This window comes from Benincasa hispida, chromosome 3 (genome assembly GCF_009727055.1).
Source record: "Benincasa hispida cultivar B227 chromosome 3, ASM972705v1, whole genome shotgun sequence".
Lineage (NCBI taxonomy): Eukaryota > Viridiplantae > Streptophyta > Magnoliopsida > Cucurbitales > Cucurbitaceae > Benincasa > Benincasa hispida.
Genome location: NC_052351.1, coordinates 18,483,542 through 18,508,650, shown reverse-complemented (window position 1 = coordinate 18,508,650; position 25,109 = coordinate 18,483,542). Strand labels below are relative to the sequence as shown.

At 38.9% G+C, this 25,109-nt stretch overlaps 1 protein-coding gene across 1 annotated transcript in view; it reads left to right on the top strand.

Moving 5' to 3' along the window:
- The window catches only part of LOC120073109 (protein MRG1), a 30,495-nt gene extending 6,422 nt beyond the window's left edge, over positions 1-24,073 (top strand). The window contains exons 4-11 of the mRNA XM_039025731.1: positions 11,288-11,430; positions 19,769-19,804; positions 20,760-20,800; positions 21,389-21,487; positions 22,174-22,253; positions 22,972-23,141; positions 23,264-23,348; positions 23,620-24,073. Coding sequence (XP_038881659.1) covers positions 11,288-11,430; positions 19,769-19,804; positions 20,760-20,800; positions 21,389-21,487; positions 22,174-22,253; positions 22,972-23,141; positions 23,264-23,348; positions 23,620-23,710 — 745 coding nt within the window. The 3' untranslated portion in view covers positions 23,711-24,073. The remainder of the gene's footprint in view (positions 1-11,287; positions 11,431-19,768; positions 19,805-20,759; positions 20,801-21,388; positions 21,488-22,173; positions 22,254-22,971; positions 23,142-23,263; positions 23,349-23,619) is intronic.
- The last annotated feature ends 1,036 nt before the right edge of the window (positions 24,074-25,109 follow it).

The following is a 25,109-nucleotide window of genomic DNA, read 5'->3' as shown; positions in this document are numbered from 1 at the left end:
TCATATCTTTAGTGAATGGAATTATGTATTTTGATTCTCTCAAACTTAAGAGTTTTACATGGTATCAGAGCGCTCTAAAAAAAAGGGTTTTGTGAACTTTAGGGTTTAAGAATTTAGAACCATCTATGTTACATCTAGGATTATGTGGAGGGATGAGTTTATACTTTTGCTCACCGCCGCTGTCTTCGGTTTGTTTGCCGCCGCTGCCGTTCATTGTCAGCCGTTGCCGTCGTTCTTCATCAGCCATCGCTGCCGTTTGTCGTCAGCCGTCGCCGCCGTCGCCGTTGAGAAAAGGGAAGGTCGTTTTTCTTCGCTATTTTTTGACACCGCTCAGTCTATCGAGGAGCCCAGTCGCCGATCTATAGAACCCCAAAGTCCGGCATCCATTTGATCAGTGCATTAGGTTCACACACCACCTTTTCCTTCTGCCGTCGATCCACACGCCGGTGCGTGTAGGCGCGTGCGTTGCTGGTTCCGGTTCATCTTCTATGGGTTTCCTCGGTTTTGTTGACTCTCCTTGGTGGTGTGTTTGTTTGGGCTATATACTCACTATTTGTGGTTCATTGAAGAAAAAAACATCTCTTCAGTAAATTATGATTTGCTCTGCTTCTGTCTGGTGTTTCTTTTTTGAGATAATATAAGAAACCAGTAGTCATGCTTGAGATGGTTCTTATGGTGTCAAAAGTAATCGAACACAAGTTGAATGGATCCAATTACTCTTCATGGAGATCAAATATTCACCACTTTATTAGGAGATTGAGATGGATGATCACATCAAAGAAGAACCATCGATTGATGCTACTAAAAAAATTTGGTGGTGGGGTGATTCAAGAATGCTTCTACAAATCAAGAATTCTATTGATCGTGAAATCGTTGAATTAGTAAATCACTACGAATCAGTCAAGGAACTATTGGAACATTTGGATTTTCTTTATTCTGGGAAAGAGAATATTAATAGAGTGTTTGATGCTTGTAAGACTCTATATCAACCTGATCAAGGAGAGAAATCTCTTACAATCTACTTTATGGAGGTCAAAAATACATGTACGGAATTCAATGCCTTGATGCCAATTAGCGCGGATCCAAAAGTTCTAATGGCTGAACATGAAAAGTTGTTTATCATGAGTTATTTAGTTGGTCTTGCACCTAAATATGAGATGGCCAAAGATCAAGTGTTGTCGAGCTCAAACATCTCATCGTTAGAAGAATATTATACTCGAATATTTCATATAGAGAAGCCACAAGCAGTTATGTCATCTAATTCTAGCAGTGCTTTGATTGAGTGCACAAATGATTATAGAGGTAATAAGGGAGTTGAATCAAATAGCTCCAAAGATCATCCCAATTACCAACGATCAAATTCAGAAGGTGTCGTTTGCTATAACTGTTGTAAACCTGGCCATACGAAACATGAATGTAGAAGATGAATGAACAACGGTCAAAGGTTGCCATCTGCATATGTCACTTCTACTCCTGATAACCTTGACAAGTCAATTACGATTTATGTAGAGGAGTTTACTGAATTTCAACATGAGTCATTGACGACATCCCCTTTTACTCCCATTACGGCCATCGCAGAGACAGGTAACGTCTCTAAATGCCTTCTTTCCTCCATTTCGAAATGTGTCATTGACTCTAGCATTACAGACCATATGACAAGTAACCCCAGTTTATTCTCTAACCTTTATACATCTACCTCTTCACCTAATGTCACTATAGCTGATGGAACCTCCACTTATGTTCCGTCCATATTATTGAATCAATTTCTTTGTCATCAGTTTTACATTTACCACATTTCTCTTTTAATTTGATTTCGATTAGTAAACTTACTCGTGATCTTCATTATTGTCTCCTTTTTTCCTGGTTATTGCTTATTTCAGGATCTTACGACGAAGCAGACTATTGGTAAAGGGCGTGAATTTGGAGGTCTTTACATCTTTGAACCATAAATACCTACAGCTATCACATGCTCTAGCATGTCGTCTCCCTTCGAAGAAAATTGTCGTTTGGGTAATTCGTCTATTTCTTTGTTGAAAAGTCTTTGTCCTTAGTTTCAACATTGGTCTTCTTTAGATTGTGAGTCATGTCAGTTTGCTAAATTTCATCGTTTGAGTTTGTATCCTCGACAATAAACAAGCTAATGATCCATTTGAATTAGTCCATTCTGATGTTTGGGGTCCATGTCCTATTGAGTCCAAAGGAGGTTTTCGGTATTTTGTTACATTTTTCGATGATTATTCTTGTGTGACGTGGTTATATTTAATGAAAAATCGTTCTGAGTTACTTTCTCACTTTCGTAACTTATATGCTGAAATTCGAACTCAGTTTAGTGGTGCTCTTAAAATCTTACGAAGCGATAATGCCAAGGAATATTTCTCTCATGCACTCAAGTCTTATTTAGATGCCCATGACATTCTTCATCAATCTTCTCGTGTCGATACTCCATCTCAAGATGGGGTTGCAAAACGAAAGAATCATCATCTCTTTGAGACAGCGACAGCCAGAGCCTTGATGTTTCAGATGCATGTTCCAAAATCCTTTTGGGTTGATGTTGTTTCCACAACTTGTTTCTTAATAAATCGCATGCCCTCTTCCATTCTTAAGGGTGACATACCTTTTCGTACTTTATGTCCCAAACAATATTTGTTTCCCATTCCACCCAAAATATTTGGTTGTACCTGCTTTGTTTAGGATGTTCGGCTTCAACATACCAAGCTGAATCCAAAGTCCCTAAAATGTATTTTCTTTGGTTATTCCTATGTTCAAAAGGGGCATCGGTGTTATTATCCTAGTCTAAATAAATATCTTGTTTCTCTTGATGTCACGTTTTTTGAACATTCCTCATTCTTTTCATCATCGTCTTTCTCTTCGAATAAGAGTCAGGGGGAGCATAAGGAATTAGAGGATGATTTCATTGTCTACACTCTTCATTCGCCTTCAGATCCTCTTCCTGATTCCTCGCTACTTTTGCCTACCTCTAGTCTTCCACCCATCCTTAAGGTCTATACTCGACGACAACCTCCTTCAGTTCCATGCCCTGTACCAGAGTTCTTTTCGTCATTGGATCCATAAATGAGTGACGATCTTTCTATTGCTCTTCGTAAAGGTTAACGTAAGTGTGCTCATCCTATTTCCTCTTTTGTTTCATATAACCATTTGTCATCTTCCACATGTTCATTTATTGCATCTTTAGAGTCTGTATCCATCCTTAAAACTGTTCATGAAGCTTTGTCTCATCCTTGTTGGTGTGCCACAATGGTGGAGGAGATAACTGTCTTAGATGATAAGTGTACTTGGGATTTAGTTTCTCTCCTTGCAGTTAAAGTCAATCTTGATGGTTCTATTGCTCAGTTAAAAACACGCCTTGTAGCAAAAGACTACGCACAAACTTATGGCATTGACTATGTTGATACTTTTTCTCAAGTAGCAAAAATGGCATCTGTGAGGTTGTTTATTCATTAGCTTCAATCAATCATTGGCCTTTACATCAACTTGATATTAAAAATACATTTCTATATGGTGATCTTCAAGAAGTGTATATGGAGCAACCACCAGGTTTGTTGCTCAGGGGGAGCATGGAATGGAGTGTTGCCTTCGTAAATCTTTGTATGGATTAAAGTAGAGTCCACGGGCATGGTTTGATAAATTTAGTCAGGTGATTGAAAGCTTTGGAATGCGGAAGAGCACGTTAGATCATTTGGTCTTTTTTAAGAGATCTGAGGGTGGTGTCATCTTGTTAGTTGTATATGTTGATGATATTGTGATTACTGGTGATGATGCTTTGGGTATCTAGTCCCTAAAGACCTTTCTTCATAGTCAATTCCATACAAAAGATTTGGGCATGTTGAAATGTTTCTTAAGAATTGAGGTAATAAGAAGCAAGAAAGGAATACTATCTATTGAAATAGAAAGGAAAGAAACGACACAAGGAGTTTACGTGGAAAACCCTAATTGAGGGAAGAAAAACCACGTTAGAAAAGGTTTTATTATTTTAATGTCATGCTTACAAGAGACCCCAACCTCAGATATAAATAGGATGAGGGGAAACCCTAATTTAGCAAATATAGAATAAACTACAAAAACGCCCTTAGGGCTAACTCAACATATTTCAACACTCCCCCTCAAGTTGGGGCGTAGATATCGGCAAGACCCAATTTGCTAATACAAGCTTCAAACGTCTGTCTCGATAACCCTTTCGTAAGAACATCTACAACTTGTTGGACTGAAGGTACATAGGAAATACTGATAACTCCACGGTCTAACTTCTCTTTAATAAAGTGTCTGTCAATTTCCACGTGTTTGGTTCTATCATGTTGCACTGGATTATTAGCAATACTGATGGCAGCCTTATTATCACAATACAACTTCATGGGACCCGGACTACTCTGGTGAAGATCAGACAAAACTTTCTGCAATCAGATTTCTTCACACTCTCCTTGACTCATTGCTCTATACTCTGTCTCAGCACTACTTTTGGCCACTACACCCTGTTTTTTACTCCGCCAAGTCACCAAATTTCCCCACACAAAGGTACAGTACCTTGAGGTTGACTTTCTAGCAATCACAGATCCGGCCCAATCTGAGTCAGTATACGCCTCGATGCTCCGTGTGTCATATTTTCTGAACACTAAGCCCTTCCTAGGGGTGGACTTTAGGTATCTCAAAATTCGAATCACTGCTTCCATGTGCTCCTCATATGGATTCTACATGAACTGACTTACCACACTCACAGCATAGGAGATGTCGGGCCCAGTATGAGATAAGTAAATCAGTTTTCCTACCAGGCATTGATACCTCTCCTTATTCACAGGAACTCCTTTCGAAATGCTTTTTAGTTTGCCATTGACCTCAATAGGAGTGTCAATAGGTTTGCATCCAGTCATTCCTGTTTCCTTCAACAAGTCCAGAGTGTATGATCAGAATGTCCCTAAACAAACCCTTGGGACTTAACAAACACGGTGAACCTGTCAAACCATGCCCTACGAGACTGCTTCAACCCATATAAGGACTTCCTGAGTTTGCAAACATGATTCCCAGACTTAGCTTCAAAACCTGGAGGTGGACTCATGTAAACCTCCTCTTCTAACTCACCATTCAGGAAGGCATTTTTTACATCTAGTTGATGTTGGGGCCAATCTTTATTTACCGCAATAGACAGAAGAACACGGATCGTGTTTAACTTAGCCACTGGGGAAAATGTTTTGAATAATCAATCCCATACGTCTGAGTGAACCCTTTAGCAACTAACCTGGCCTTATATCTCTCGTGCGTTCCGTCAGACTTATACTTCATTGTGAACACCCATTTGCAACCAACTGTTTTGTAACCTCTAGTGAGAGCTACTAACTCCCAAGTCTTATTTGTCTCGAGAGCTCTCATTTCTTCCATTACTGCCAGTTTCCACTCGAGAACTTCCATGGCTGCATGTACACTGGTAGGTATTGCTTGAGCATCCAGTTGGGTAGTAAAAGCCTTAAAACCAGGAGATAAGTTACTATAGGTCAGAAAACTATGCAGAGGGTACTTTGTACATGACCTGGTTCCCTTCCTCAAAGCAATTGGCATATCTAGAGTGGTATCAGTTTTCATCGGTCTCTCTCTAGTATCAGACTTCTGAGACAATTCTGCATCTTCTTGAGGATCTTCCAGTACCTCATTACCTCCTGAAATTTCAACCTTCTCTGAGCTCTTCTCATCATTATCTATGTTCCTAGACTTCTCTTGAAGAATCTCCTCTGAAATAACAAGATCTTGAACCTGAGATGGTTTCGATGCTTGGACACTTTCCGATGGAACACCAAGGGTTTTCTGAGTTTCCTTTCTGAGATTCTTCCTATAGTATGTTATCCAGGGCACTTGTCTAGTAGGAAGGACAGACACTGGAATAGCAGGAGCAGAATTAGGTTCGAGATTGGGTTCAGGAATATTAGGACTAGGCTCAATATTGAAGCTAATAGGTACAGAGTATGTGGAACTGTTAGTCTCTTCACTCGTGGTCTCCCCCTGAAGATGACTAACGGGAAAGAGCGGTTTATCTTCAAAGAACGTGATATTCATAGTGACAAAGTATTTTCTGGAAGATGGGTGAAAGCATTTATAGCCTCGCTGATGAAGGGGATACCCAATAAACACACACTTTTAAGCTCGTGGGGCAAACTTAGTCCGGTGTGGACCATGAGTATGAACAAAAGCTGTACACCCAAACACACGAAGAGGAACCTCAGGAATAAGACAGGTAGTCTGGTAAGACTCTTTGAAGCACTCAAGAGGTGTTTGAAACTTTAGAACTCGTGAAGGCATCCTATTAATGAGATGGGCTGTGTTAAGAACCGCATCTCCCCACAGGTACGAAGGGAGAGACGCTGGAATCATCAAGGAGCGAGCAATTTCAATTAGATGGTGATTTTTCCGTTCAGCCACCCCGTTTTGTTGCGGAGTATACGCACACGAGTTTTGATGGATGATCCCTTTTGACGCTAGAAATTCCTGGAGGGTGTGATTGACAAACTCACAACCATTGTCACTCCGAAGAATGGCAATCTTTATGTTGAACTGTGTTAATATAGTGGTATAGAATTGTTTGAAGGTAGGTAGAACCTCGGACTTATCAACAAGGAGATATACCCATGTAAGTCGGGTATGATCATTGATGAAAGTTACAAACCACCATTTATCAGTCAAGGTATGTTTGAGGGCCCCCAAACTTCACTGTGGATCAGGTGGAAAGGCTAGGTAGGTTTATAGGACTGAGAAACAAAAGACACACGAGGTTGTTTAGCACGTATACAGACATCACAAGATAACGAAGAAACATTCACATTATGGAATAAGTGGGGAAATAAATATCGCATATATTGAAAACTTGGATGTCCAAGACGAAAATGCCACAATAAATAATCTTTTTTAGACATAGTAAAAGAAGATAAAAGGCTAGTCCTAAACAAGTTCCTGGAGGAAGCATCTTCAGAAAGGAAATAGAGGCCTCTGTCATATCGGGTAGTGCTAATCGTCTTCCCCGAGCTCAAGTCCTGAAATAAAGCAGCATCTGGTGAGAAGACAACTCTACAATTCAAATCTTTTGTTATTTTACTTATTGATAACAGCAACAGGAGCAAAGGACCCATCCGTAATTTGAATCCTCTCATTTCCAGCGCTTGGATAGTACAAGAGAAATTGATCGGATGAGCCAGTCAAGTGATCAGTCACTCCTGAATCTAGAATCCATAACTCATTCCCTTCAACAAGGAAACTAAAAGATTGAGGGTTACCTGATTGAGCAACTGTTCCGATCTCTATGGTACCTGAATCACCCAGGTTGGTCACTGGAGGCTGTGTGCCCCCCTCAACGATTCACTCACTAGAGCACGACCAGATTTCGACTTGTCATTTGGAGGGCGACGTTTACCATTTGGAGGTCGACCATGCAGTTTCCAACACTGATCCTTCGTGTGCCACTGTTTTTTGCAATGCTCACATACTGGGGGTGTTTTACTATTCTACTTGTCACCATCAGATCCAGCGGATTTCACCCCAAAGGCAGCTGACTCTATAGTGGTAACACTAGACCTATTCATTGCACTTAATCTACCCTCTTCCAATCAAACCTCTGAACAAACCTCCATGAGAGACGGATTGGTTTCTGCCCTAGTATTCGACTCTAACTGTATCAAATTTGGGGTGCAACCCCGCAAGAAAATCATACACAACGCTCAACCCCTTCTATCTTCGAGTACTGAATTTCATCTTGCGGGTAATTCCAGATGATCTCTCGAGATAGATCCATTTCTTGCCATAACAAAGACATCTTGTTGAAGTATGACGTACATCTATGCTCCCTTGTTTGCATTCATGAACCTGTTTACTAGAGTATACAGGTGGGATGCGTTCTAACGCCTCGAATATAACTGTTGGACTGCATCCCAAATATCTCGGGCAGTGGCTGAATAGAGTAACAGTTTCCCAATCTATGTTCCATGTCACTTATCAACATCGAGCGGAGCAATAAATTCTCTGCCTTCCAAACACGCTCTTAAAGATCCCCAGGATTCGGTCGTGGTATCTCTCCAGTCAAGTATCCAAACTTATGGCGTCCCTCAAGAACCATTTTAATTGTTTGGACCAAAAGAAGTAATTTTGTCCATTCAGCTTCTCTCTCGTGATCATTCCTGCAGGGTTTTCCTATAGTCCCAGATAAAAAGATTAGTAGTAGAAAGAGTAGGAAACTTGATACCGGATTTTCTGAATAAATCGGGGAAGAATCATGGCCATTCAATTTGGCTCCAAGAGCGGCCATCTATTGTTGAAGACTGACCAATTGTTGTTGGAGTTACCCATGAGATTCAGATATGGGTGTTTCTGTCTTATAGGTCATGGAATTTTCTTCAACGGAATCGCCAATTCGAAACTAAGGTTGAACTAGGTACACATGAGGAAGGGGTTGTCCACCATGGTACTGTGAGGAGGCTACTATCGGAGTTCCACCTACGCAAAATACGGCGACCCATGATCGGCGTTGCTTCCCAAGACGGCTGCGACGGTGGGTAACGGACAGAGGGCTCGACGATCGGCTGCGAGGTTGAAGAAAACGTGCCGATCTAACTCGACCCGGCAGCTGGAGCGAACCCACGGCTGTCTGGAGAAAACCCGATCGTGTGTGAAGTCGAAGGACCCCTGTCGACGATGTTCGGCTGGAACGGGCTGGTACGCTGCGTCTGGGAGATGTTCGGCGCGCCGGCTGGAGCGAATCCACCAGAGCTCTGTGTTGATCGCGATCCAAGACGAATCTGAGGTCCGAGATGTGCGCCGACTGGGTTGGTGATGCTTGGCGATTGAAGCTGTCCAAGGTGCGCGCCGACTGGGTTGTTGAAGTCTGGCAGCAGGGCTCCAGATGGGTCGGGTTGCACTGGGTTTAAGATGGTTCGGAGATATCTATTAACGGCTGCTTGAATCACAGCCACATTAGTCGTGTCTGCCAGTGTACCTTCACCTATCAAGTTTGATGACTGAGTTTCTTCTATCGGGGCTAAGGTTTCATTACTTTGCTCTGATACCATATTGAAATAGAAAGGAAAGAAACAACACAAGGAGTTTACGTGGAAAACCCTAATTGAGGGAAGAAAAACCACGATAGAAAAGGTTTTATTATTTTAATGTCATGCTTACAAGAGACCCCAACCTCAGATATAAATAGGATGAGGGGAAACCCTAATTTAGCAAATATAGAGTAAACTACAAAAACGCCCTTAGGGCTAATTCAATATATTTCAACACTATCATCACAGAGAAAATATGTGCTTGACTTGTTGACTGAAACAGGAAAGCTAAGGGCTACATGTAGTACCCCAATGATGCCCAACTTACAACTCATAAAAGATGGAGAATTGTTAAAAGATCCTAAAAGATATAGGAGGTTAGTGGAAAAACTAAATTACCTTACAGTGACTCGACCCGACATAGCCTATTCGATGAGTATTGTGAGTCAGCACATGTCATGCCCTACAGTTGATCATTGGGCTGTATTGGAACAGATTATGTGTTATCTGAAGGCTGTTCCCGGACGTGGTTTATTATATAAGAATTATGGTCATACTAATATTGAATGTTTCTCAGACGCCGATTGGGTGTGATCAAAAGAAGACAAGATCAATTTCAGGTTATTGTATTTTTGTTAGTGGTAATTTGATTTCTTGGAAGAGTAAGAAGCAAAATGTGATGTCACGTTCAAGTGCGGAATCAGAATGTAGAGCAATGGCATAGTCTGTATGTGAATTGATTTGGATATATCAACTTCTTGTTGAGTTGGGATTTGAAATCACCACACCGACAAAATTGTGGTGTGATAATCAAGCAACACTTCATGTCGTGTCTAATCCAGTATTTCATGAAAGGACTAAACATATTAAAGTTGATTGTCATTTTGTACGTGAGAAAATTCAACAAGGTTTGGTATTTACAGGATATGTGTAGATTGGAAAACAATTAGGAGATATCTTTACGGAAGCATTGAATAGAACACATATAGATTATCTATGTAACAAGTTGGGCATGATTAATATATATGCTCCAACTTGAGGGGGAGCGTTATAGTTTTATTGTTAAGGTTTTTCATTATTGTTAATATCTTGTTATATTTTCCTTTTCTATGCTTTCCTTCTTTGGTCACTCTTGTACACTTGTATATATTCATATCTTTATTGAATAGAATTATGTATTCTGATTTTCTCAAACCTAAGAGTTTTACCCCAGCAATTTTGGTGGTTAGTTTGAAATTTTCATATCTATCATCAAATAATCTCTTCAAGGGGAATTGATAATGAACTTGAAACCTTCTGTTTCCCATATTTATTTCCTGTAGATATATTTCCAAAATGGAATCATTGGTTAACATACTTCGTATTATAACATATGACTATATGAAGAATGAGGGCCTTTTGTAAATCCTTCTTTTTTGCACTGCTTATTGATGCATGATTCCGTGTGCATTAAACAATTTTAAGCTCAGAGGAAGCTTGTGCTTTATTAATACATAATAATGATTATTTTCCAATCTGATGTTATTAGTTTTTGTCTATGAAGCATAGGCACGGATACAAGTACGGATATGAATACAATAAGATACGGCAATCGTCGATTTTTAAATAACTAGGATACTGATACGTCGAAGATATACTTTTTTCTTAAAAAAATCTAGCATATAGGTAAATTTTACATTATTAAATGTAATCCACTAAATCCACGAAAAATCATAAAATGTCAAGTTGATGACAATGGTACAAAATACAATACAAAACTTTTCGTCATTTAATTTGAGCATTTCCACATTTTACATCTGTATCTGTTTTACTTAGCATGGCATCAGACCCAATTAATAGAGTTGGGTGCAGGGTGTTACCTTTGTTTCTGTTTCCAGTTTTTGGTAAAAATATATGTATATATATATATATATATATATTTAAAAATGGAAGTCTTAGCTCTCAAGTTTTTCTTGTATTAGTTACTTCATCTCCCACCTTCACATTTTAAAGCCTTTTCTTGATCAACTGGTTTGAGAAACATTTAAGTTGTGTTCTTATCCATTGCAATACTGGTAACCTCTTAGACATCGTCTGCTGAGAATGCTTTAGAATTTTCCTACAGTTGGTTGCATTTTTCTTTTCAAGAATGTTCTTTTTAGAAAACACTATAGAAATTATTAGCTTTGGTTGAACGTCTACCATCTTTTTACGACAGTTATGTAATTTCTATAAAAGCAATACAAAAGTTGTTACAATGCACATCTTGCTAACAGTTGGGACGAATGGGTAAGCGTAGATCGGCTGATGAAATGTACTGACGAAAACCGTTTGAAGCAGCGAGCCCTTGAGAAAGGGTATGTAGAAAAGAGCTCAAAGTCTGGACGTTCTGCACAAGCAAAGCCGAAAAATTCAATTGGTAGTTTCCAAATTCCTAGTTGTACCAAATTATGAGTCCAGAACCAACATATTTGACATTGTATTGATCTTTCCATGCATCTCTTACTTTGTTAACATGATTCTGAATGTGATTAAAATTGTCTAAAAGGTAGGTATGAGGATAATGAGGCACCAGCTCATGAAACGATGAGTAACTCCCCTTGTCACTTGGTTACGCATGAATATATGTTTTCTCTACCCATCTTCTTGTTAGTAACAACTATTTTGTATTTTTTTTTTCTTCCTGCATGATTACACATGTTTGGATGAGTCGTTTTAACATGTTATCATCTAATTGTTTGTTGTTGTGCATTGTATCTCTAAGACTTGGGTTTGAGCACTACCGCTTTAGGATGGAATTTAAGGTCTATAAAATCTTTTAGAAGCATTCCTCTCAGGTACAGATATCACTAGGAGAGTAATTGAAAAAATATATTAAATAAACATGAATAGTTCCAGTGTAATTATACTTAAAAAAAAATATACGAGTAGTTCCTCTCCCTTTCCATTAAAGATTCTACGATTTCTTTTTACCCACAGTATCCATAGAAAATCCATTCTTTGGTTCTTGATAGACCCCAAATTACTGAAGTATACACTAGAAGGAATAGGAAAGAGAAAAGAGATGAGAAAAATGATGTAATTGGTGAGGAGTAAGAGCAGTTACTTGTGCGGGATGCGAGCGGTTACTTGTGCGGGGTCCATGGGATTTTGTCAGTTAGAATCATTTCTGTATTAGACAGAGAGGGGAAGCTTGTGGATCATCTTCTGGCATATTTGTTTTGGGAGGAGAACTGGATTGGTACAAATTGGTACATATAGGAACTTGGTGTATTATAGTGGACAATGAAGGTATCATCAATATCTGATGATCCTGGATACAATCTTCCTGCCCTTTTAATTTTGATCTAATCAACATGCTTTGTTGTTAGATAGTTTTGAATTTTAAAAATATATATTAAAAAACCAAACATTGACGTGATGGTGATGCTAAAAAGATTAACAATATATCTAGAATCAAGAATATTAACGGCATTTTCCAGAGGTAGTGGGTAGCTTTGCAGCACCAAACTGGCCCCTTTAGTATTTCGGTGCATTTTGCACACTGTCACGGTGGGAGTTGGTTTTTGCTGCGGTGCAAAACTCGATAGAATGTTGTCCTATGTCATTTTAATGCTTTTATTTCTTGGAGAAATGTGGGTAGCATTGTAGGATGCAGAGAACATCTTGTGAGGGTTGGGGCTTGTGTTTGAGATAAAATAGAGAAAGGGGTAAGTGCATATTTTGGAGTGATTTTAAAATAATTAAAATCACTTTTGTCATGTTCAAAATCACTATGAAACATGTCTTTAATCAATTGATTTGAATGGTTAAAAACATGTTTTAGAGTGATTTTGAAAATGTCAAAAGTGATTTTAACCATTCAGAATCACTCTCAGACATGCCTAAAAGGGTTGGCGAACTTGCAGAGTGTAGTCCAATTCAATGGTGAATTTTCATAAATCTCGATCTCCCTCACTTTCTTCCTTTGGTTATATTATTATTTGTTGTGCTGGTGGAGGGGGAATTTAGGACAGCCTTCAAATTCCTAATATTTCTTGTGTCTGAGATTTATTTAAGGTGTATGCAGAGGCCCAAAACATTCTGGAAGTTATCCAGAACCATATTCCATTGGGTAGGAGAATTTGAACTTGTGGCCTCCTAAAGGTACCTTAACCGTTGACCTATGCTCATGTTGACTTCAATTAAGTCGCTTTTGTGAGTAGTGTGTGGACTTTGGGAGACATTTTTGATCTCCCACTTTAACACTTTGATTTCATTTTCTTCTTTCTGACTTTAAACTTGATCTCTGTCAGGAACCAAGATAGTATGGGCTACATTTTAACCACATCGGTTAGAACGGGATGACCTATGTGGTACTTAAGTGGCTTGGCTCTCTCACCTCAATAGCTAGCTTTTGGGGTGTAGTTCTCCAAGGTGCTTAAGTACCTAACAATGGTGTCAAAGCCAGTTGTCAACATTCTGGAGAAGAGCATTGGTAGAGATTCTAACCGGGTGTTTTCGAGTGAAGTACCATTGGTCTTGTAGCTGGGACATCAGCTTTTCTGAGATGGGGTATTGTTAGGAACCAAGGCAATGTGGGCTACCTTTGTCCCATAGGGTTCTTACCTTTCAATTTGGTTTACTGTTCTGAAGGATCGAGTAACTTTTGAAGAGATTCACTTTAAACTCCAAGCCCTCTACTTTTGGGGTCAAAACTTCTTTTCCCCATATAAGCACTGGCTAGCATAGACACGGATATTGATACGAGATATAGATACAATAGGATACGGTGATGCACCAATTTCTATAAAACTAGGATACTGATACGTTGAAGATATGTTTTCTTTTTCTTAAGGAAAAGTTTAGGATATAGATAAATTTAGCATACAAGTTAAATAACAATAATACAAAATGCAAAACAAACACTGAAATACAATACAAAAAACATCTAAGATGTTGAAGTAAAATAGTCAATAAAATGCAATAAAAAATGGACTTGTATTGATCAAAGAAGAAGAAGAAGAAGATTAGAGGGAGAAGTATGAAGATAAACGAAGAACTTCTTCATTGAATTGTTGTATTCAACTGGGTTATAAAGTAAAAAAGACAAAAATGCCCTTAGGGCTAAAGGCACCATAGGTCTGTCTCGATAATCCTTTGGTGAGAACATCTGCGACCTGTTGACCGGAAGGAACGTAGGGAATACAAATAACCCCGTGGTCTAACTTCTCTTTAATAAAGTGTCTGTCAATCTCAACATGTTTGGTTCTATCGTGTTGCACAGGATTGTTGGCAATACTGATGGCAGCCTTATTATCACAATACAGTTTAATGGGACCAGGACTGTCCTGGTGAAGATTAGATAAAACCTTCTGTAACCATATTTCTTCACACTCCCAGACTCATAGCTCTATACTCCACCTCAGCACTACTCCTAGCAACTACACCTTGTTTCTTACTCCACTAGGTAACCAAATTTCCCCATACAAAGGTAAAATATCTCGAGGTCGACTTTCTATCGGTCACGGATCCTGTCCAATCTGAGTCAGTATACGCTTCGATGCTCCGTTTGTCATGTTTTCTGAAAACTAAGCCCTTTTCTTGGGTGAATTTCAAATATCTCAGAATTCGAGTTATCGCTTCCATATGTTCCTCACATGGACTCTGCATGAACTGACTCACCATACTCACAGCATATGAGTATGAGATAGGTAAATCAATTTTCCTACAAGGCGTTGATACCTCTCTTTATTTATAGGAACTCCCTCCGTAGTATTTCTCAGTTTGCTAGACTTCAATAGGAGTGTCACAGGTTTACATCCAGTCATTCCTGTTTCCTTTGACAAGTCCAGCGTATATTTTCGTTGAGACAAGGATATTCCTGCTTTCAATCTCGCCACTTCCATCCCAAGAAAATATCTCAAATTCGCCTGTCATCCTCTGTTTCAACTTAACAATCTCTGTCGTATCATCACCTGACAAAATGATATCGTCAACGTAAACAACCAGAACAACAATCTTCCTTGATAATGATCTTTTGGTGAACAGGGTATGATCATAATGCCCTTGAACAAACCCTTGTAATTTAACAAACATCGTGAATCTATCGAACTATGCTCTTGAGGACTGTTTTAACCCATATAAGGACTTTTTGAGTTTGCAAACATGGTTTCCAAACTTTGCTTTGAAACCCGGAGGGGGACTCATGTAGACCTCTTCTTCTAACTTACCATCCAGGAAGGCATATTTTACATCCAGTCGATGTAGAGGTTAGTCCTGATTCACGACAACAGATAGAAGAACTTGGATCGTATTGAGCTTAGCTACTGGAGAAAAAGTTTCTGAATAGTCAATCCCGTACGTTTGAGTGAATCCTTTAGCTACTAACCTGGCCTTGTATCTTTCGAGCATTCCATTAGATTTATACTTCACTGTGAACACCTATTTGCACCCAACTGTTTTGTGACCTTTAGGGAGGCCACCAGATCCCAAGTTCTATTTGCTTTAAGGGCTCTCATTTCTTCCATAACTGCCACTTTCCACTCGAGAACTTCCATGGTTGTGCACACACTAGTAGGTATTGCTAGAGCATCCAGTTAGGTAGTGAAGGCTTTAAAACCAGGAGACAAATTACTATAGGTTAGAAAGCTATGCATAGGATACTTGGTGCATGACCTGGTCCCTTTCCGTAGAGCGATTGGCATATCAAGAGTGGTATCATAATCGCCAGTTTTTTCAGCCTCTTTCCAGTATCAGAACACTGACTCTGCTCAATCTCTTGTAGCAGGTTCTCATTCTCCTAAAGATCTTCCAGCAACTCATTATCATCTGTAGTTTCAACCTTTTCTGAGCTCGTCTCACCATCTTCTACACATCCAGTCTTTCATTCAAGAACACTATCTAAAACAACAGGATCTTGAACTTGAGCTGGTGCTGGTTCCAATTCTTGGACAGCTTCCGATGGAACAACAGGGGTTTCCTTTCTAAGATTCTTCCTATAGTATGCTATCCAAGGCGCCTATTTAGTAGGGAGAACAGAAACATTTGTATCTGGACTAGGTTCAGGATTGAAATCAATAGGTATGGAGTATGTGGAAATGTTAGTCTCTTCGCTAGTGGTCTCCCACTGAAGAGGACTAACGGGAAAAAAGGGTTTATCTTCAAGGAACGGTGAAAAAGTACTTCTTGGAGAATGGGTGAAAACATTTGTAACCCCACTGATGAAGAGGATACCCGACAAATACACACTTTTGAACTTGTGGGACAAAATTAGTTTGGTGAGGGCCGTGAGTATGAACGAAGGTTGTACACCCAAACACACGAAGAGAAACCTCAGGAATAAGACGTGTGGACAGACAGAACTCTTTAAAACACTCAAGAGGTGTTTGAAATTTAAGAACGCGTGAGGGCATCGTATTAATGAGGTGAGCTGCAGTGAGAATAGCATCTCCCCATAAATACGATGGAAGAGACGTAGGAATCATCAGAGATCGAGAAACTTCAATGAAATGGTGATTTTTCCATTCAGCCACCTCATTTTGTTGCAGAGTGTAAGCACAAGAATTTTAATGGACAATCCCTTTTGAAGTCAGGAATTCCCAGAGGGTATGGTTGACAAACTCACGTCTATTGTCACTCCGAAGAATGACAATCTTTGTATCAAACTGAGTTAAGACTGTGGAGTAAAATTGTTGGAAGATAGACATGACCTTTGACTTGTAAGTAAGGAGATACACCCATGTAAGTCGAGTATGATCATCAATAAACGTGGCAAACCACCATTTACCGGACAAAGTAGAGATGTTTGAAGGGCCCTAAACGTCACTGTGGATCAGGTGGAAAGGCTGGGTAGGCTTATAAGGCAATGAAACAAAGGTAACACGAGGCTGTTTTGCACGTACCCAGACATCACAAGATAGAGAAGAAACATTCACATTATGGAATAAATGGGGAAACAAATATTTCATATATTGAAAGCTTGGATGTCCAAGGCGAAAATCCCACAATAAATAATCCTTTTTAGAAATAGGAAATGACGACAAAAGACTAGTCCTAAACAAATTTCTAGAGGAAACATCATCAGAAAGGAAATAGAGGGCTCTGTCATATCGGGTAGTATCAATCGTCGTCCTCGAGCTCAAGTCCCAAAACAAAGCAGCATTTGGTGAGAAGATGACTCTACAATTCAATTCTTTTGTTATTTTACTGATAGACAACAGATTGTAAGAAATCTTCGGCACATGTAGCACATTTTGTAAGACTAATCCCTGAAACAGGGACAAACGGCCTTTTCCTGTAACAGGAGCGAAGGACCCATCTGCAATTCAAATCCTCTCATTTCCAGCACTTGGACAATATGAGAGGAATCGATCAGATGAGCCAGTCAAATGATCGATCACTCCTGAATCTAGAATCCATATTTCATTCCCTTTAACAAAGAAACTAAAGGATTGAGGGGTTTCTGACTGAACGATTGTTCCAATCCCTATGGTACCTGAGTCACCCGGGTTGGTCACCTAAGGTTGTGCGGCCTCAACAGATTCACTCACAAGAGCCCAGGCAGACTTCAACTTGTCATTCGGAGGGCGATGTTTCCCATTGGGAGGCCGACCATGTAGTTTCCAACATTAGTCCTTTGTGTGCCACGACTTTTTGCAATGTTCACATATCATAGGTGTTTTGCCATTCTGCTTGTCACAGTCCAATCCAGAGGATTTCACCCCAAAAGTAGTCGAGTCCTTTGTGTGCCACGACTTTTTGCAATGTTCACATATCATAGGTGTTTTGCCATTCTGCTTGTCGAAGTCCGATCCAGAGGATTTCACCCCAAAAGCAGCCGACTCCATAGTGGTAACAGCAGAGCCATTCATAGCATTCGATCTATCTCCCTCCAACCGGACCTCAGAGCAGACCTCCATGAGAGACGGTATCGGCTTTTGCCCTAGAATTCGACTCCGAACCGTGTCAAATTTTGGATGCAATCCCGCAAGGAAGTCGTGAACACGATCAATCTCTTCTATCTTCGAATACTGAATTCCATCATGTGAGCAATTCCAGATGATATTTCAACACAAATCCATCTCCTGCCATAATAAGGACATCTTGTTGAAGTATGACATTACATCCATGCTCTCTTGTTTGCACTCATGGACCTGTTTACATAGAGTATACAGACGTGATGCGTTCTGTCTTTTAGAATATAACCTTTGGACCGCATCCCAAATATCCCGTGCAGTGGCTGAATAGAGTAGGGGTTTTCCAATCTGAGGTTCCATGTTGCTGATCAACATCGAGCGAAGTAACGAATCCTCTTCTTCCCAGACACGCTCTTAGGGATCCCAGGGCTTGGTCGCGGTATTTCTCCGGTCAAGTACCCAAATTTATGACGCCCTTCAAGGACCATTTTAACGGTTTGGGACCAGGAAAAGTAATTCTGGCCATTCAGCTTCTCTCTTGTGATCATCCCTGCAGAGTTCCCTATAGTCCCAGATAAAATATTCGCAGTAGGTAAAGTAGGAAAAACTGTTACCGGGTTTTCTGAATAGATTGGAAGACTGGAACACTCATGGCCATTCAGTTACGCCCCAAAAAGCTATCATCTGATGTTGGAGACTTGCCTATTGTTGTTGGAACTCCTCATAGGATTCTGATGTTGGATGTTTCTGTCTATAGGAGATTGGGATGGAATTCTCTCCCATGGAGTCACCCATTCGATACCGAGGTTGAACAGGATACACGTGCGAGAGATATTGCTCCTGAACAGGTGCAACCGGAGGGGCGTTGAAGGATAGGTTGATCGGTGACGTTGGGTACTATCCACAACGCTCGACGTTGTTGCCAGATGAAGCCGCAATTGGGTAACACGAGTACGGCTCAGTGTTGTTGGGTGCGATCGGCTGGCTGCTGGACACGAGAAGGGATCCGATTGGTTGATTCGACTCGTCTGGAATAGAACCGCCAGATGGTTGCTGCGGTTGGGAGATCCGTGGTGTGACGCTGGAACAAATTCGCTCAGCGTCTAGGCGATCTGTAGTTCAGCTATCGGACCGAAGCTGCTCAATGGTGCGGCTCCCTGGACGACCGGTGGCGCGATTCCTAGGTTGAAGCCGCTCGACGTCTGGCCTCCCATCATTGGGTTTAGGACCGTCCGGAGATACTGATCCATGGCAGCCTGGATCATGGCTATATTGGTCGCTTCTGCCGTTATTCCATCACCTACCAAGGTTGATGACTGAATTTCTTCTATCGGGGTTAGGGTTTCATCACCTTGCTCTGATACCATATTGAAAAGTAAAGAGAAAGGAGAAGAGAATAGACAAGGCTTACATGGAAAACCCTAACATAGGGAGAAAAAAACCATGATAGAGAAGTTTTTATTATTTTAATGTCACACTTACAAGAGACCCCAATCAATTTATATATGAGGAGAAACCCTAATTAAGTAGGCATAAAGTAAAATGACAAAAATGTCCTTAGGGCTAAAGCACCATATTCCAATAATTCTATTGATTACAACTTTAGATATTTTTATGCACAAATCCTATTGTCTACTTGGAATCTTTATTTTTCTTCTATGCATCTGCCTAAAGTTTAATTATGAATAATTTCTGCTTTTTCTCATGCATCAATCTCTGTTAGAAAAATGTGATGTGAAGTATTGATACTTTTAAGGTTTTTCATGTGAGTCAGCTAAAGCTTCGACCACTGGTCATCAATGGTGATATTAATCCTGTCTTCATTTCCTAATTAACTTAATGAAATTTGTTTCCTTGTAGATGCAAGAGTGGAGAAAGAGGACCACAAGAACAATGGTATTGTTTATTTTTACACTTTCTCGAAATCATTCTAGATTGGTCTTAGTTTTAGTTCAACTACCTTTCACCGTGTTGCTTAAACAATGAAGTATTATTATTTTTTATTTGATCCCAAAGGTGCCTCTTTGCATGATGAGTATAGTGAATGTAGTTTTAGGCTAAATGTTGGAAATTTTTTAGAATATCACACTGGCATGACCTGAAGACTGTACCTGCTTTAGTACCTTGATTGGAGGACCCATTTGAAATGGACGTTTTACCTGATTAGGGCGAGGACAGCCTGAATCTCAATCTAGCATCTCTTAAAACTCTACAGTCACTCATCAAGGTTGAAGATGAATGTGTTTTTTCATCTCAAGACTTTTGAACTACTAACATATATTCAGTCCACAAATTGAAGAAACGTCTTTTGGGGCCACTTTTCTTTTATTGGCGAGTGGCCACACACTTTGGGTGGAGGGGTTATCTGTTAGGCCTCCTATTATTTCAGTACCAACATAAGGGTGAAAAGGGAAATGTACATGTTGGTGAGAGAGGGGGGTCGTCCAAAAGGAAAGGGGAGGGGACCGCAGTTAGAGAGTGAGATGTGTAGGATATATGTAGTGGGATGTTAGTAGGGAGGGGTATTCTGGTTTTCATGTGGAAGTTGGTTCTTCTCGAGAGTGGGAGGAAGAGTGACTGTATTTTGCCCTAGGGCAAGTTTCCTTGAATTGAATAAGTACTATCTCGATTCCTATCATAATCACCCTCCTTATTCATTAAAATTAAAAATTTTATATACAATATTCTGAAAATTATTTGTTAAAACTAGCCTTATTAAATTTTTTGTTCCCTTTACCCGTAGGCATGTGTAAATTGTTCCTACGATTAATTACAATGTCAAATTTCCCCCTTTTGTGATTATAATTATTTGCTCGTAATACTTCTATTGTTTTGTTGATATTTGTTGCAGCACCAAAGGGGAAGAAACGAAAGAATGACTCAGGCACCAAGGTTGGTTTTATATCATGAATGGTGATCCAAAGTTGTTCTAATTTTGTAAGCAAGTGTTTCGGTATAAATTTGATCAAGCTAAATGTATATAACAAGTTTACTTTTAGCTTCATCATTCTATTGATTGAAAACCAAGAAACTTAAGTTACGTTTTTGGATCTTTCGTATCCCGATTTCATAGAATTAGCTTTAGGCATATTTATCATCATTTTCTTTTTCCGATTGTCTTATTGCAAAATAGACAGCAAAGCATTAAGGTGAAGACTATCTATTTTTCCAATGGAGTACATTTATCTTTTGCATCGACTTGAATAAAAAGGAGTTTAGAAAAAAGGAGTTTAAGTTTAGGAAAAAGGAATTTAAGTTTATTCTTTCCCTTTCCTTCATGAATGATAGAATTGATAGTGAATTTCTATATATCTATGTTCATTTTGCTTGTGTTGTGTGGGTGTGTGTAAATATAGTTTATCTTTTAATGCCAATAGCTTATAGTATGTGTATATCATATCTTTAATTGTTCACAATTTACTTGTCACTCGTTTTCTTGCCATTATATATGATAAAATATGGTTCTGTGGTCTACGAAAGGATAATCAATCCGTAGAGAAAGTTATCAAGATTCAAATACCTTCAACACTAAGAAAGCAACTTGTTGATGATTGGGAATTTGTTACACAGCAGGATAAGGTACACATATCAACTGTTTGTTCTCCATCTCTCTCCTTTTGTAATTGTAGCCTATCATCACCAATTAGTGGAGGTGTTTTTTGTAATTATTACTCGATGGAAACTCATTTTGTTTTTGAATTCATCATATCCATGAATGGTCTGTTTCCTATTAAAAAAAATTGCATTGTCTTATGAAAGAGGACTCTTAATATTAGTGTGCTACTTGGTTGTCACTGTCAGAAGGTATTGGTAGGTGAAACGTGAACTGGTTAAGAAATATTCCTTGCACTTACACTGAACAATTGTCGTTATACTATGCATTCTTCAAGTTCACTTATGACAATTCCACGTTGACATGTGGATGCTCCTCCACAACAACACCCCCCCCCCCCCCCCCCCGGGTGTATTTGACACTGCAGTTCACAGATAACTTATGCTCCAGATTAATTTTCTTCCTTGTCCATTTTATTTCTTTTGCATTAAGTTAGGTTCCAAATTTTTTTTGCAAAGTGGATATAGTTGCCATTTGTCCGTGGTGCAAATTAAATGGTCTATAATAACTTATTTTCAATTGTCCAATTTTAAATTAATGTTTAGTTTGATAAATTGACTCTCTTGTCACATGAATGTTTTAGAGACTTACTCTCTAAGTTATCCATGCATCTGTCTAGTTAGCATATTGATTTTTCAGATGATTCTGCCAGCTAGTCAAACTTCCACGCTCACCTACAGTTGATGATATTTTGACGAAGTACTTGGAATACAGATCCAAGCGGGATGGCACGTAAGTTAGCTTATACCTTACTAGAATGCAAAATGGCATGAATCTGATCAGAGTCAAGTGCTTTGGAATTAATTTTCTCCCATACGAATGTCTATGGATTTTCCTTTTATATTGGTCTTTTATTGATAACTACGTGTTTTAATCTACTTAATAAAATTTGTTAAATGGTTGATTGCTGAATGTTGTCTGAAGTTGACAAGGAAAACTCCCTGGAAAATTGCTAATAGTTTTGTTTTCTTCTATTTTCACAATTACAGTAATCCAAACTGTTCATATAAATTTTTGGAACTGGACTATTTGTGGCATTTTTGGTGCTGTTTGGTTCAAGGCTATGAAGATAAAGTTGACGTGGCAAACTTCCTTTGGGAAGAAGACCCTAGCCCTTGGAGGCACTATGAGGAGAAATCTTTAGGATGAGGAAGCGAGTGATTTTATCATTTTTTGGAGGGTGGCTTATAGAAGGATGATAGGAGAAGCTGGATTCTTATTATTTTCATTATCCCTGTTATATCACTTTATAGAGATCTTCTAAACAGTTTGTAATTCATAGAAATCATCACCCTTTCATAGCAGTTCTAGTATGTAACACTTACAAATTAATATCTGAATAGCCCCAAGCATTTCCTACCTCGTGCTGTCCTTCAGATGACATCTGAGCAATTGCTCATGCTTATAGTTATTAGACTTGACTTTGACTTTTTATTCTTCATCGTTGTAGGATTACTGACTCGCTGGGAGAGGTCTTGAAAGGAATACGATGTTATTTTGATAAAGCATTGCCTGTACTGCTCTTGTACAATAAAGAGCGTGAACAGTATCATGAATTTGTCGTAGAAAATGTCTCTCCATCAACTATATATGGTGCAGAACATCTGCTTCGACTCTTTGGTATGCCAAGGCACATCCTCATAATCGTACTCATCAGTTTCAAATTCTCCATAATGCTCATTCTGAACTCCACATTTTTTATATGATTTCTTATTTGTCTAGTTTATTTATTGTTTTTACAGTTAAGTTGCCAGAGCTTTTGGCATATGTGAATATTGAAGATGAAACACAGACCCGGCTACATCAGAAGTTGCTCGACTTTCTAAAGTATCATCGCAAACCTGATAAATGTTGACACTGTGTTTACTTTTTGAAACGTGTTAGAACAGTGAGAAATTACACTGGCACATGCATGCTCACGAACTGTAGTTTTATCCTTATAAGTTACATCATCTTTCACTTAACTTTTATGACCATACACCAATTTTTCTAGATATCTCATGTTCCGTTTGAAGGAATGATGGGAACTAATAGATTGAATTAATTTCGGTTGCTTGTTAGTCTGGTGATGCTTGATTAACTTTTATCTTGGATGTAGATTTCTGCAGAAGAACCAGAGTACTTTCTTTGTCTCGGCCTATGAGGGCTGTAAAGGTACTGAGGGAAAGGGTAAGGCCAAGAATGACTGACAGCGAATCCTTATTACATGGCATGTACGCCTTCACGCTTGCAATTCATAGTCTGGCATGGAGGTAGCAGATTTTTATGATGCATGCTGCCATGCATTGTCAAATCAATCCTCTTGTTGTAACTGTACAAGCCGTTTTCCTTTATTTCTTTCTTTCTTTTCCCTCCCACTCTCTCTCTTATTAAAGAATAATCTGTTCATTTGTAATTGATATTAAAAGTTCTACTTGTTGAGTAGCTCAAGTGCAGTCATCCTTTTTATTTTTAGAAGAGTTAAGTAGTCCCAACTGCAAGCTTATGCGAATTTGTCGCAATTAATCTTAAACTGTATTGAAATCAATCAGAAACCGTCTTGTGAATGATTTCTTGTACCTTCTCAATTTATCTTTGCTATTATTCACTGTGAACTTTTACTTGTTCGCTAGCTATGATCATTATTTTAATTTTTAGCATTTCTGGGTGTTGGTTTTCTGGTTGGCTTATCATTGTCTTCAAAACTTACACTTTCTTTGTCCGATGATTTTTGTTAGTGAATTTTTTTCATTAGTTTGAATGATTTATTTATTTGATATCTAATTTTTATGTTACTTTGTGTAACTTGTTGGCTGTTTACACTAACACTATAATTGTTTGCCTTTATGATTATAGTCTGAGAATGTGATCAGTTTGTGATGTAGTTACCCAAATGGTAAGATGATCGAAAGGATGAAAAGGAAATAAAGAAAGAACAGGCACTCTGTAGAGAACCCACAAGTCATAGTGGAATCAGTTTCATAAAGTTTCCAGTTCTTGTCGTTTCATGGGCGAGAGAGCAGTTTTCAAATCATGCATAAATATTCGATGACTCTGCTGTCACACTGTGAGTCAATTAGATTTCTGTCATTTATAATGATGCTAGCACTAATTTTCTTGAATTTATGTAGAAAGTCGCATCTTTTACTTATGTTCTACATTAATTTAGTTGATGCAGTTTATCTAATTTTTCTGTGGTTAGATTATGCAACTTTGATGTTTGAACATCAAAATAGATGTACAAGCAATCGATACATAAATTGCCCTCTTCGGTTAGAAATAAGAAGAGAGAATTATCTCTTCATTTGAGTATGTCTATACAGGATAATTATAGTAGTCGAGTTGGGCTATATAGCACCAACTCCTTTTGTTTAAAATTTTCTTCATAATTATTTTTAGTTTTTTAATTTCGTTAGACCTTGCATCAATTTTAAATAATATTGGTGTACCGTGCGCTCAATAATAAATGAGATTAGTTTCTGTACTATCATGACGTTATAAAGGTGAACATAGAGTACAAAATTTGATAGTGATTGACCACATATTGCTGGATCGCTCAAGGTCACATTGTTTTATATGGTAAGAATATTATTTTGAAAATTTTGATCA